This window comes from Centrocercus urophasianus, unplaced genomic scaffold, assembly GCF_019232065.1.
Source record: "Centrocercus urophasianus isolate 14NV4802_14NV808 unplaced genomic scaffold, USGS_Curo_1.0 seq_10, whole genome shotgun sequence".
NCBI lineage: Eukaryota > Metazoa > Chordata > Aves > Galliformes > Phasianidae > Centrocercus > Centrocercus urophasianus.
The window spans coordinates 95,153,828-95,168,379 of NW_024884142.1; the positions used below are offsets into that span (position 1 = coordinate 95,153,828).

The following is a 14,552-nucleotide window of genomic DNA, read 5'->3' on the forward strand; positions in this document are numbered from 1 at the left end:
AACTTTTGAAGGTTTTCTTTTAAAGCTAAAAAATATGTTTTGTTCAATTACTAACCATAAATCTGAAGAAGAAAGGCTTTTCATCATGAATAATGTGGGAGTGGCCATTGAAAATGAGGTTTTAAAAACTGTACCTTGAAGTTCCTATTTACGTAACTTTAGAAAGCACTCAAATCTCATATTGAACCACTCACTGGATTCTGAGGGAAGAGTATGATGGAGGTACTGGTGTCATTGTGAGGAACATTGTATCGCTGTTTGGGATTTCAGTGTTCATTCAGAGCCCAGCAATCCTTCACTTCTGTGCGGTGTTCTTTCCGTAGGGCCTGTTACTCTCAAGAACTGCGTGGAGCTCCAGGTCACTAATAACTTTTTGCTCTACAGCCCAAATAATAAATGCATAATTTGATTATCCATCTCTTTAGGATTAATTTAAATTCTTTTTTTGCAGTCAGATGGTGTTTTGTTCAAAAGACCGGTTAGGAAAATGTATATATTTTAAAATGTAATTACTGACCATGATTTTAATTCAGTCACTTTAAGGAATGAAAAGAGTGCCTACTAGCTATCACCGTTTCTAGTATTCAATAAAAGTCATTTTATTATGAAATATAGGGTATCTTTTTGCTTTTATTAAAAACTCAAATAAACAATTAAGAACATTTTGTTAGGATACAGACTGGCTAATGGCTTGGGAAAATGCTCTAAAATCTGTTGTGATACCATTTATGTGACAAATAGGAAAACTAATAACGAATTGGTTGAAAGCGCTTTAGTAAGTGAGAAAATTAAACCTATTCAGTACACTCTAGATGAAATGATCTTTTCAAAGACCCTATTTTGGCATAAACAAGGTCACGCTGCAAATGAAGCATAAAAATTTGTCCAAGGCTAGGACTTTACATCTTGAGAATTACAAAGTAAACCGTTTCATAAACCTCAAAATACAAAGATCTGATAAAATGGCTTCAAATTTTTTTCTATATTTAATCTGCTTAATGATTTTCTTGTTGTTTGGTAGAACTGGACAGTGAGATCGCATCATCTTCAAAGGCAGAAGAAGGTTTCTATGTTGACAGTTACAATCCTTTCAAGGACGAAGATGCCCCAGAGTACTTGAACCCATTTGATGAGCCAGATCCTGACTCCGAAACATTTGTAACCATAAGAGATTCTCCTCCTCAACCTGCAAAAAGGAAGAACGTCAGACCAGTGGATATGAGCAAATACCTCTATGCAGATACCTCCAAAGCTGAAGAGGAAGAACTAGATGAGTAAGTATGATTCTTCATCTTTCAGCAGCCTTGGAAGCATTAGTGGGATCTCTGGCTTAATCTTGAGGTGTATTGGGCTCAGTCGTGATGATCCTTAATCACCTCCTCAGGACATTACTGGTATTCAGCTTAGCAGTAGGAAATACCATACCCCCAAGTCACACTGTTCAGCTCCACAGGTGAACATGATCAGCTTGGAAAAGCTTCTTTGCCTCTTTGATAGGAAACAGATCTGCGTGCCTGTTTGGCCCTTCGTGCCCTGCCAGTTGTAATGATGCAAAGGTCCTTCCTGTCTTCTTTGCCATTATTTTTGCTACCAAAAATCCAAATGCTAATACCATATGCGCTTTGTTAAGCTGTTTCTTTTATCATAACCACATACAGAACTTTAATAAACTTGCACTGGCTGCCTTGTTTTTTAGTATAGAGGCTTAACAAGGAGTGAGAGCTCTTTGCAGGAGTTGTGCAGCTTAGGAGGTTTGAAGGTGTTTACTTATTCCTTGTTTGTGGTTATTAGTCACCAACCACACCACTCATGAGGCAGTTTATGGTGATTACACATGAGCAATTTTACAGACAACAACTGTAATTACCCTTTAGTTTTACAGTACTTAAGGAGATTTATCAGGGGATGACATTTGCATTGCTTTAATAGTTAATATTAATACAGGTGTCCTACTATCATCTTCATGTTTCTCTGTTTATAGCCATGTTGTAGGAAATTGAAGAATTCCCACGCATTCTAATAGAAATGTACAGGGTTTTTTCCTTTTAAAGCTCTGTGGCCATGGATACGTTGATGTTCTGTGAAAATGAAGAAGGAAAAAAAAAAGGGGGGCACTGGGGACACTGAGAGATGATTTCTCTGCCGGCTCCATCCATTAGGGCACTGCCTCACCAGCAGTGCTGGCTGCTGTATCATCAGACCACAGTGTGATCACACTGTTGGCGGTCACAGTGACCATCTCTGACTGTTCACAGATCACCAGAATCAACAGGGAGAAATAAGAATATACATGTCATTTTACATCTTTTACACAGTTCGTTGTGGACTGACCCTCCTGTAGCTCCTCATGCCACTTTCCTCCCAGTGCTATGTCACTGACAAAGACATGGAGGCAATTTTTTGGATGTGTTGGGTAGAGGTGTGCAAGGAGAACCCTAGGATGAATCTTTATACTTAAAGGAAAAAAATGTAGTAACATAGAATCAATGTAGGAACATAAGACTTGGGATACTAACTCACAGCTAAAAAGCACTATTATGCCTTACTTTATGTTAATAATTGCCAATTCTTTTCAATATATTGTTTCTGCTAAGGGTATGCATAGTATTATGAGCACTAAAAGAAAGATTTTCATAGGCAATTCAGTTTCTGTGTGTCCCAAATGATAAGGGTTTATGTCCAGATGGATATTGTTTGTTACTTACCGTGAATGCAGATGCTTTTATTATCTAAGTGGCTCATCTTCTTCCTAATCCTATTAAAGTCTAGGCTTCAGTGTCAATTTGTGGCAGAGAGTTCCACAAGAAAACAAGGTATTATATGAAATGTATTTCCTTTTATTGATTGTAAATAAGTTACCTTCCCAATCCCATCTACAATCCCTTCTTTGGCTTCTGAAAACAACAGCAAGTAGTATTGAGTTTTATCTGCCATAAACTGTTGCTGTGTCTGTATCTCTAGCATGTTCACCATTGCTTGTCACTTGTCTGAGTTAAGTGGTGCTAACTTTTTCAATCTCTCTTCATGCAGAAGTCTCTTCATGTCTCTAATCATTTTCATCGCACGTCTCTGGACCCTCTTATTTCTTCTGCTATGTATCTATTTTAAGATGGGTGTTGACTTGGCCTGAGCAGTGTATTCAAGACAAGGCTGAACAACTGGGTCATACCATGGCATTAGAAAACCTTGCATGCTATTTTCAACCTCTCCTAACTATCTTATCTTCCAATTTTTGTTGTTTTGTTTTGGGTTGGTTTTTTTAATCATTTTTTACTACCACTGGTCCATTGCTTTTTAAAGAATGTTTCTGAAGGTAGTAGGTGAAAGGCATGAGAAATAGAAGTCTCTGTAAGGGCGTTTGTTGTCACTTAGGAAATGTCATGTATTTTTATCACTGCTTCTTAAAAGTTTCTTTGGGGTTCATTTAATGCACCACTTGGCTTTCTCCTATTGTGTGTGAAAAGTGATGATGTGTCCTGGGAACATGAACACATCACTGAAAATCAGGACCCTTGTCCCACTCTGCTTTGGCAAATTGCTAGTTCTGATTGTGGACTCAAGACTTACACAAAGTGCCCGAAGATCTGAACTCTGGTTCCAGTTTTGTAACCAACTCTCGTAACCTTGGACAAGGTACTTATCCTCGCTGTGCCTCTGTGGAGGATTTACCTTGAGTAACTGGCTTAATGGCAATGTATTGCACTAATGGTTGTGAAGGTAACGTAAGATTTCACAACTCGCATCAGCAAAGCATGGTCACAAGCATCAGCATAATGAGGCATTGCATGGTACAGCTGGACTTAGATGTTCTACTGCACAGAAGTTCAGCTGTGGAGCTACTTTCCCAGAACATACATCCTCTGGCTAAGTTCTCATCCCTAGCTTGAGATAAGGAACATATTTTCTTTCTTTTTTTCTTTTTTTTTTCTTTCCTTTTGTTCTTTTTTTGTCTGGGAACTTGAATGTTAGTGTAAAAATCTTTGACTTTTTGAGTTGTTTACATTAAAAGTCAAAATGCTAGGTGGCTAACTGTTAATAAAGCACAGCAGGCCTTGCTAAGTTGAGTTATTTGAAGGCAGTGCAGATGACCAGTACTTAAAGTGCAACGCCCTCAACCCTAGCATTTTTTATTTGTAAGATAGCCTGGTCTCTTACCTTAGCATGCTGATGGCTTTGATCTTCCTCAGTGAAATGGCAATTTTATTTATTTTTTTGTTAACCAATGATGCTGGTCAAAGACATTTTTAAATTGATCAGAATAAAGCTTGCTTTTTCAGATACTGTTTGGCTCTGTAGCTTCTTATCCTGTTAATCGTTGTGTGGCTGGGACAATGCTGTCTAATTGGTAAGGCTGTTTAGTTGCCATCTCTTGAAGCTGACTGTTCCATAGGAGCCACAAGCCACCCTGCTGCCACTGATTTTTTTAGTGCCAGGTAACTCATCAGGTTGGTTTATTTAATTTTGTCGTGGACAGTCTGATGTCTGTTTAGGTAAATCCCACTGTGGATCAGTTCAGTAATACAACTGAAGCAAAGAGTAAGTGAGCTAACTTCAGGAAGGAGTGCACAGGGATTTTTCAGCTAAGCCTTTTTTCAGCCAGGCCTCCCATGCTTAGTTTCTCGTCAGCACCACATGGAGGCTGTTGGACCAAACTCTGCTGCATTTTCTGGAAAGAACTGGGGAATTTTGTCTGTGTAAAACTTGCTGATAAACATTTTTGAAAATTTAGTTTTATGATTATTTAAGTGGGAAGAGAAAGTGGAAAATTGTGTGTGTGTTCAGACCATGCCATGGTCAGAATGTGAAGGGCTTAGCCTGGCTTTAAAGCAAGATATTTTCTATGGGAAAAAGAAACAGCAACTTGTCTCTGTACAGCCTGTTCTTCTGATGCATGCAGCAGGTCCAATTCCTCAGAATTACACGTGCAGCACAAGAATCCTGCAGCATAAAAATTCAGAACATAGTTGTTCTTCCCAACTTTTTTTGCTCTTTAGTGGGTTTTTTTCCACCCAAATCGTTTTTAACACCTTACAAATACACCTTTCTCGTTCCCAGTAAGGCTGCACAGGATAATTTCACCATCAGCAAACATGTTGCATCTGTTGTCTGTTCAGAAGTCTGCCTTGTAGAGCTAAGGAAGACTTTGTGCTCTCTGCAGCACATATTGTTCTTCAGCCTTTATCTCTTTTATCTTCATTTTCACCTCCCTTTGAACTTCCCGGTGTCTGAAGACAGCTGAACTAGGCTGTCAGCTAAACTAGAGCTTCTGACAGCTAGGACAGTTTCAGACTGAATACCCTCCTTTTTCTGCTGGCTCCCATGGAAAATACCCATCTGTTTCTCATTTAACTTGCTATTTTGTTCTTGTCCTTAGTTTTTATTGCACCGATGGCTTTGCGCTTGATGGGCAGCAAAGAGGGAACACCTGAAAGTTGCCTTCAGTCAGCAGATGAGTTATTTTAGTGTTAGTTGTTCTTTCGCTTCACTATCTGGATTTAGATCTGTAACAAGTGGCGGCAGATTCTCCGAAAGGTCTGGAGGTTTTGTGCCTGGTCTTCTCTTTTGTGCTTCAATAGACTTTGCCTTTCAGAAGTAGACTTATTTTCTGCAGTGTGGATTATTAATTGCTTTCTTCTTCTCAGTCAAAAGGACAAAGGCAAACTGCATTGAGATAAATTCCAAAGTCAGGCCAAGAGACCGTAAGACGTATTTCCGTACTATAAATGAACGAAACGGAGAGGAATCTAGTGTTATGTGGAAGGAAACTGGATGACTAGTGGGCTTTTCATTTGTGCCCACCTTTTTTAGTTGTTTAAGACAGCATGGGCTAGCTCATTTCTCTTATGCCGAGAGGAAATTGGAGAATGAATCTAGCTAGATAACTCTTATCAAAGGCTGCATGTGTTATTGTTTCTGTCTAGGGTGGATTTTGAAGGACTGATGTTATTTGTCATGATCAGTTATGCTTTATATAACTGTATGCAAATAGACCTTTGGGGATTGCAGACTTCATGACATTGTTTGGGATGCATGATAAATACACTTTGCAGGGGAAGTTTGGAAGAGAAAAGAATAAATTAAATCGCCAGTTTCAAAATGAATTGTCTTGTTTTGGATGGCAGAACATGAAAAGCGAAGGTTGTGAGTTAGGTTAGTGCGAAGAAGGTTCCTGTCAGTATCCTTAGCAGGACAGCTGTCTACTTTCAAGTCCATAAGTGGAGCTTTTATTCAGTGCATTGTTGATTGATAGTTGATGTATTAAACTATTAGATCACATTTGGGAATACTGTGGAAGTATTTGTTTAGGATGGAACAAATAGGGGGTTGGAACTTAAATCTGTACTGATTAAGAATTCTTACTTCTGTTCATTGGCATATTCAACAGCTAGCATCCTCTCTTGAATTTGTTGGTGTTGAGCTCATCTATAAATGAGGTCTTTTAATAGCCAAGTATATTTTAATTTAGTTTTGTTATTAATAAAACATATAATTTGGAAGTTGTCTGAAGAAGTTCTGAGCTAATCCAGTCTGAACCGTTTTTCTCACTTGTCAGTCATATCAGAAAGTAGCATGTAAAAGCTAAACATTCCTTGCATGGGATAATAAAAGCACTTTAGTCATCAGCTTCTCTAAACCAGTCTTATTTTTGTTTTGAATTCCATGACGTTTGTAAAGAAATATGTTTCCCTTCTTTAATTAGATCAAATCCGTTTTATGAACCAAAATCAAGTCCTGCTTTAGTTAAAGTTGGTCCACTGCAAGAACCAGAAAAGAAGATGAAAAGAAAAGCTCCTGAACCACCAAACCTCTTGCCAAAGACAGAGACAAGCATGAGTGAGAACGTGACAGCTATTCCTGCATCGAGAGAGCTTTCTTCTTCTCCAAAGGTAGGTTTTTCATACCGAATTTTTGTCTTTATTATTAACAGTGCCTTTATGTGGATTGTAGACATCCTATTTATTTCTGTGGGCCATCGTAAAAGCTTTGCTTGGACTTAATAAGGTGTTGGTTCATCTCTGTTCAGTTACTGGTTCATAGGGAGAGAGCAGCAGTAGGAGCTTGTATTTTTCTTTAAGGATTTAATGACAACAGTAACAGCAACTGCAGTTTCAATGAAAAGAGTCTTCCAGTAACAAATGCTACCAGACAGCTGGATATGCCATTGAGAAGGAAGAAAATCATGTTGAACAATACTTTGTCTTGATCTATTGTAATGTCACTAAGCCTTGCTTCTGTTGAAGAGTCCATCTCCAGATTTCTATCATAGATCTGGGTTTTAGGAGCTTAGTACTGAACACTGTTTATTTGCATTAGGATTTGTATACGTTCAATTCCATCGTATGTTGAAGTAATTAAAAAAAAAAAAAAGCCAGTCTACTTTAAAACAGATTAGCAGCTTATTAGAAATGTCCAAACTAAGTGTACATGAATACACTGATACTTTACTGTTTCTCAAGTAAAATTCTGAATTAACTTCTCTTGAATGGGGCGATGTGTAGTGCAGGTGCTCTAGGATCACAAAAGCAAACTCTGACAATGTGGATTTTATCTCTAGAATTTCAGCAGATGCCTGTTCTTTTTTAAGAGAGAATCTTTTTCTTATTTAATGAGAGAACCATTTAATGGAACGTATCAGTGGGGTGTTTTAAAAACAAATGTTGTGTGTGCTGACAACTTGTTACTAAAGGTGAGAACAGAAGGCTTCCCTTCCAGCACAGCTCTCCCAGTTTATGCATATTGTCATTTGTTTTTCCTTGTATTGGAGCCGCCATACTTTAAGAATGGAATGAAACTAATTGTGATACCTATCGCTTCATTGCTTAATTAGTCAGCTAGATTGCTGACATGTCCTTGTCCCCCCAGGCTCTGATCTTGCTGTCACTTTAGCATTCACTTAGGGTAAAGAGGATGAGACCAGAAATCTAATCTGTGCCTGCTCACTGCAAAACAAAACAGCACAGCAGGGTCACAAGCATGATTTTCAATATGTAAAACCATTACCAGGGCAATATTTCACCCAAGTATTGCAGTACGAGCATGTGCTGCAATGGGATTCGATCCTGTTTGCATGAGGTTTTGGAAGAAAAAAAATCCATTTCATTCAGTTTTTGGTAGAGTGTGGTCTTCAGGTCAGTGCAAAGCAGCCAAAGTAAAGCATTCTGGTACTACCAGGTAGAGAAGAGAATTCTGTGGAGATTTTATCCACTCGCTTGATGGAGGTTGTACCCCCATTGGTCATTGTTTGAGAAGGTGTTGTTTTCTGTTTGTTCGGGTATTTTTGATTTGGTTTGTTTTTCTTTTTTAGAGATCTGCTTCCAAGGAAATATTTCTGTGCCTTATTTCATGTTTTCATTGTGACAGAATAATGTTGTACTGCTGTGCTCAATTACTGTGGCTGTTTTAGATTGTTGGAAAGCTGAAATTGATTAAGAAAAGATGCAGGATTGAAGCTGCTGAAAAGACTGGATTGTTATGAACACAGCCAAGCAGCTTCTGCAACTATGTAGGGTGTTACTTCCCAGTGTTTTGGCAGCTACCTGCTTGCAGCCCATCTCTTTGCCACGGAAGCAATAGCTGAGAATAGTGAAGCTCCAAGTACTAAAACTGAAATATTCATTACGGTCATGGGGGAAGATGAAATTTTATGTTGACCTTCTGCATTTCAGGAAAGCTTTAATTTTTTTCACAGGATTTTGAAAGATGTGAGACCATTAGGGAAGGCTCCAGAGCAGGCACAGTGTCTGGGTTTATTACATTACAGCTAGATTGGAAAGTTTCACTCACTGGGTATACCAAAGTGTTGCACGATGCTTATAAATCAGAAAGCTTTCACTAAATCTCTTTTTCTGTGCTTGAATTGTTTTGATCCAAGATGATCTAATAATTGTAGATCAAAAGCACTTTACTTGGAATGTTGCTTGAAATTTGAAAAGCACTGCCGTTGCAAAACAAAAGAAAATTAAATAATTTCCTCATACCCGAACAAAGTAGTACCCCGGTAGGACCTGGAGTGTTGGCACAGATAACTTGTTTATTACCCAATAACAGTGGCAGCATTTAGCAACTGTGAAAAAACTCCAATCAAAGGGCACGGGAACTATACAACCATGAACTTGGCACAAAACTTTGTGTAGGGGGAGTAGTCCCGTGGGGGTAAGTGTAGGTAAAAGGGGAGGTTAAGTAACTGAACTTAGGATGTGATTTGTCCAAGTTACCTGTGCACAGAAAGCCTCTGCATTACAGTAACCAGATCCTAAATGTTCCAACATGTTGGATTCCCTGTCTTGGTTGTCTTCGTGGGAAATGATTGTGGAGCAGCAATGCTAGTGTACTGAATCCAGAAACACTGCCTTAATGTTAGAACTTTGGAGATTAAAGAAAAAGACCCCTAAAATGCTTCTCTTCATCTTTCTTTGGTAGAGTATTTGTAGTTCATTCTTATCACATTTGCTGAACACAAAATGTATAAATGCTGGTGCTAACATCTGTTATTAAGTGGAAATTACTCTTGAAAGATTATTTGACACATGATAGATTCCTACTCAAGATACTTGTTCCAAATACTTGAAATTATGTTTAAGTTATGTTTCTGTAAAGAAAAGCAATTAGTTTTTGAAAACAGTAGTGAAGTTCTTAGGAATTTAAATACCTAGGATTTAAATGTTCCTTGGATTCACAAGTAGGGCAAGAAAGGGTGAAATTTTCCTAAGTATACACCCAGAAATGAAATCCCTAGGGTATGGCTGAGCACCAAATTGCATCGCTCAGTATTCAGCTGCAATGAGCCTTCTAGCATTGGCATCGTGGATATAGGAAGTCTTCCACAGAAGTGCAGTTGTGTTTGCTGTTGAAACATCATAGCCTGAATCCCTGAATCCGAGACTTTACCATTACCCAAGCAGTGGTGGAAGGTGTTTCTTGCCTCAGGGATATCAAAATTCCCACGCGTGACTTTTTGGTGCATATTTTTTAATATTATAACAGCAATGTCTGTGGTAATGAAAGAGAAAAGTAAAATGATTAATTTTTAGCAGTCATTAGTCAGATGAATGGATATGTCTAATTGGAGAACAGACTTCTGGCTAAAGTATCTCTGTATTGCAGAAGACTTTCTTCTAGAGGAATTTTATGATTTTTTTAACAGCTGAATACTGTTTCTAGATTTTCCTGGAATCACATCCATGGTTAATTACCCCTACTAGTCCTGACACCATGGAAATCAAATTCCTGTGGGTCCTTTTGGTCAGAGGTTTATGTTGTACTAGATAATTCTCTGTAAGTTTCATATAAAAGTAGGCAGAAGATGCCAAGAAAACATGTTCTGATCTGGTGGTATCAAAGCATCATGCCAGGTACCCCAAGATACAAAGGGTGCTGCATGGTAGAGTTATGGGTTGGTTAGCTTTTAAGAACTTGACAATCAGTAAAGGTAGAACCTGGGACTAATATGCAGGCGTTAATTTTAATAGCTGTGAGAAAGGTAGAACTAGAGTTTGAAGCAAAGATTTCATCTCACTGTCAGGCTGGCATAAAATCTTACTGCCCAGATAGTCATAGGTAATTGTTGGTCATTGTTGGTTGTTGTTGGTTGAAGGAAAGTCATGGAAACAAATATAGTCAGCATTTAACCTTTCTTGTTTCCCTGAAATGGTTGTTCCCAAGCTCATGATGTACGTGTGTGGGAAGCTGTGGATGCTGTCTAGTAATTCCTGCAACATGGACCTGAGTTCTGTTCTCTCTGGAATGAGTTAGGTATAAAGGTACAAAATAACAATGCCAATGATAGTAACAACCATGACAGTGACTCCCACTTCTCCAGGGCTGGCCTAAATGAGAAAAGAGTATCGATGAGACTGCTTCTGCTCGCCCTAACTTGAGAATTTTGATCTGTGTTAGATTGGCAAGAGTCATGAACACTGTGATGTAAGAGTTTTGCTCCTTCCGTATTAATTCAACTTCTTCAGCTGCTGTAAGATCATTCCATTGGTTCTTGTCTCCACAGCCATTTCAAGCATACTTCTCTCTGCACATTATTCATCTGACTTTTTCCAAATACTTTCCTTGCACTGCTTCCCTAAGCAATCAGTTAACTGTGGAGTAGCAAGCACTTTCTCAGCTTCTCTAGCATTTTGCCTTTGATAAGGCCCTTCCGATGGCCCAGTGATCCCATATGGTGAGGAGGGGGTATGATATGCCAGCCAGCTCTTTGCCAACTGTACTAGCTCAGCATTTGCCATGTGTGGATTAGAGGAAAGTTTTCTTTTTAAATATTATTACCTGCATTTCTAGTGAAGTATCTTAAATCTTTCTCATCTTCCTTCCACACCTCTTTATACCAATCTGAGTCATCAGGGAATTTGAAAATACAAACTCTGAAATTCCTTATTCCACAGTTAACCATCTCAGATGGTTTGGTGACTGACAAACAAACTGTGAAGCTGTAATTAAGCAAAAATCTGCATCTCGCAGCTTCATGTGAGGCTATCCAGAATATCTCAATAAATGGAGACTGGAGTGCAAGAGTTTTGTGATAGGCATTTCTCTGGCAAGAAATGACTGTGAACAGACATGGGATGGGATTCAGTCCTCAGGATTCTGTTGAATCTGTGTTTGGATGGTTTAGCTGGCTTTTGGGTTACACTTAGCACTTGGTGAAAGTATGTAGCAACAGGAGAGGGTAATAAATAGGTTTGTCTGTCATATTAATGTATAAATCATTTTCATCTTTATGAAAGTCACAGTTTCGGTGATAGTTATGAAGCCACAAGCATTGATCTTGGAGCTTGTAGAGAGGAGCTTGTAATGACATTTTACACTGGCAGAAAAGAAAAAATTACATTCACATAATAGAAGCCAGTGATAACATTTTTGTTCTTCACCATTCTTGTTTAAGTTCTAGTTTTCTTTTTTAAACCAAAATAAATTTTTGTTTGCCCAGCAATAGTCTGCTCTCTCATGCCAGGCAAACTAGCTGGTTTAAGCACTAGTGAAACATGTCTGTAGGAAATGTGGTATGCTGTAATCACAACTACCAGATTCTTTTTCTGCATCACATGTAATAACCCATCTCCATCCAGTACCTTTTATAATCCATTGTGTATCTGGGATGCTTCTGTTCAGAAAGTTTTCTGCCTTCACACTACCAAGGAGAGAAGCACGTACGAATTTCTCCTTGGGAAAGAAAGGAGTTCTCATGTACGTTTAAAGGGAACAAGAACAAACATGTGGTTAAATGCAGGAAATTGCTTACACAGAAATGGAGCATAGACTTCAGATGAGGTTAGTGGAAGGGGAGAGAAATAATAATCAGTGTAGTACCAGGTGCTACTCTCCAAGAGTTCAGAAATGCTGTTGTTTCTGGATCTTCACTTTTCGCTTGTATTTATCTCAGCATCATCAACCTTTTGCGACTGAACAGTAGGAAGAGTTCATCTTAAACACAGATGCAGTGATGCTGCCAAGCAGAGAAATTACATTAAATTGCAAACAGTCGATTAAGGAGATTACTCATTTTCTCTCTGTATCAAAAGTATTTAATTTATCCATTCACATCAGCACTCCCTGACTTCCTGGAATGTCTTTCTGAATGAGTTTGTTCCTTTTCAGCTTCACGTTAGTTGCAAAGGAATTGTGAAGCTCATTTGCATGAGATCTTTGTCACTTCCTGTGCAGACAGTTCATCAAGCCCAAGGAGGACTCAAGAGACAGTGGGTGGAATTTCAAGATTTCTTCTGTTAACCAACTTGTGCAAAAAAAGGCACTCCGAGAAAATCTGTCTTTGCATACAGCTCTAAGACAGTTTATCTTTTAATGGGAAAAAAGACAATCCACACGTGTAACGTGAACAGAGAGATGGTGAGATAGTGTTGAAGCACAGAAAATTCATTAAATTAGACAGCTTTTCACGCATTAATAAAAGAGACTCCTTTTTTACGCTGTACTTAAACAATCTCTTATTACTGTTTGCATGCATTTTAAATGGTGTCAGCTTGACCAGGTGTGTGCTTCTTCTGTGTTCACTGTTAGCTGGTATTTTGATGTAAAGCAGCTTTGTTAGAAGGCATGCTAGAAAAGGGAGTGAACCATTCCATTCACTTCCAAGACAAGTGTAGTATTTTTGCATTTTGCTGAAGGTCCAGGCTAATGAATACGTGAACCAGTGAGCAAGTTAGACTTTGCCTACTAATTTGCAGGCATTTACATTTAATGGGAATATTGAATATTTACAGATTCTTGTGTATGTGACCTAAAGAGCAGAGCCATGATAGGACAGAAAAGAATGGGAAAATGTTGTAAAAGCCATTTCTCCCTTCAGCGTGCAGGCATAGCCACACATGAGTAGCATTCATGGTTATAGAGGAGTAAGATCAATGTCAGAGAGTTGTTCAGCAAAACAACTTTGCTTTGCTCTTTGGTGTTTTTGTAAAAACTGGTAGAAGAAGCAGTGTGTACCATGTGGTAGTCTATCCATGGGCAACCAGAGACAAGACCAGCAGAAGTGACAACTTCTTTCTACTCATTAAAACCCAGAGGGACATCCAGACACTCACTTGAGATGCATGGTTTTATGAGTGGGCTTTTGCTTAGTCCTGCGGCTGCCGAAGTGATAAATTCATTTGTAGTTGGAAATTGCTTGTTTTGCCCATGTAGTTTTACTACAGCTGTTTTAAGTGTTAATTGTATATGAGATTTCATCTCTCTGCAGCCTTGCTTCTCTCTCCTCCTGCTTGCAAATGGCTGTATGTATGTATTAGAATAAGTTAGTGGAAGGTGGTGTCTGTTTTCCTCATGTTATTCCCGTGACTACTGCCAACAGGAATCAATTTGTATACCTTGAAAGTGTAGATGAAACCAATTGCTTTCTTGTTGCAGCTGCTGCTTTCAACACTTCCCATTAAAATGTTTTGTGCCCATTTTCTAACAACAAAGAAGTCATACTGCTGTCAATTGGATGCCATTGGATAGCATCACTACCACTAGGAGAAATACTTCCTTCAGAATTTCAAATTTAAAAAGCAGATAAGCCAGTAATTTACCCACACGCAGTGGGGGATCTACACAGGCTTGGAGGCGGAGGTGAGCACCTTCCAACTTTGACCTCTCACTTCTCACCTTATCCTGTTCCTAAACACCCGTAGCAATAAACCAGAGTGATGTCTAGCTGGGACGTATTGCCATGTGCAGGTCACCCTGCAGCACTCCTTCAGGCAGCACCACACATGCTGGACACAGGGAGCTGGGCCGGGTTGTGCTCTGGTTGAGGCACTGGTCAGTGAATGGGACAACTTTCCTGGCAGTTAGGGCAGCTAAATGCTGTCCAGGAGCAGTGGGTATTATCATTCCTTCTGTCAGGAATACCCTGGTGCTAAGCTAATCTCTTGAACCAAAGTTTCGACTGTAGCTTTATTTTTAAGATCCCAGCTTGATACAACTACAGTAAATTGACAGAGCCACTGCCTTGGTGGAAGTGCCATGAAAAAGTATGTGTGAAGTGCGAAAAAACAAGCATGCTGACTGTTGGGTGGCTGAGGACTCGAAAGCAATAGCTTCTG

The 14,552-nt window shown here is 39.0% G+C and overlaps 1 protein-coding gene across 9 annotated transcripts in view; it reads left to right on the top strand.

The window, feature by feature from the left end:
* Window positions 1-14,552, top strand: part of EHBP1 (EH domain binding protein 1) — a 196,298-nt gene that overhangs the window by 90,628 nt on the left and 91,118 nt on the right. For all 9 annotated transcript variants that reach the window (XR_006170291.1, XM_042826828.1, XM_042826838.1 and 6 more), the window contains exons 9-10: window positions 1,022-1,274; window positions 6,701-6,887. Coding sequence is in view for 8 of the 9 variants with exons in the window: in XM_042826828.1 (XP_042682762.1) it covers window positions 1,022-1,274; window positions 6,701-6,887 (440 nt within the window). In the remaining variant the exon portion in view is untranslated. The remainder of the gene's footprint in view (window positions 1-1,021; window positions 1,275-6,700; window positions 6,888-14,552) is intronic.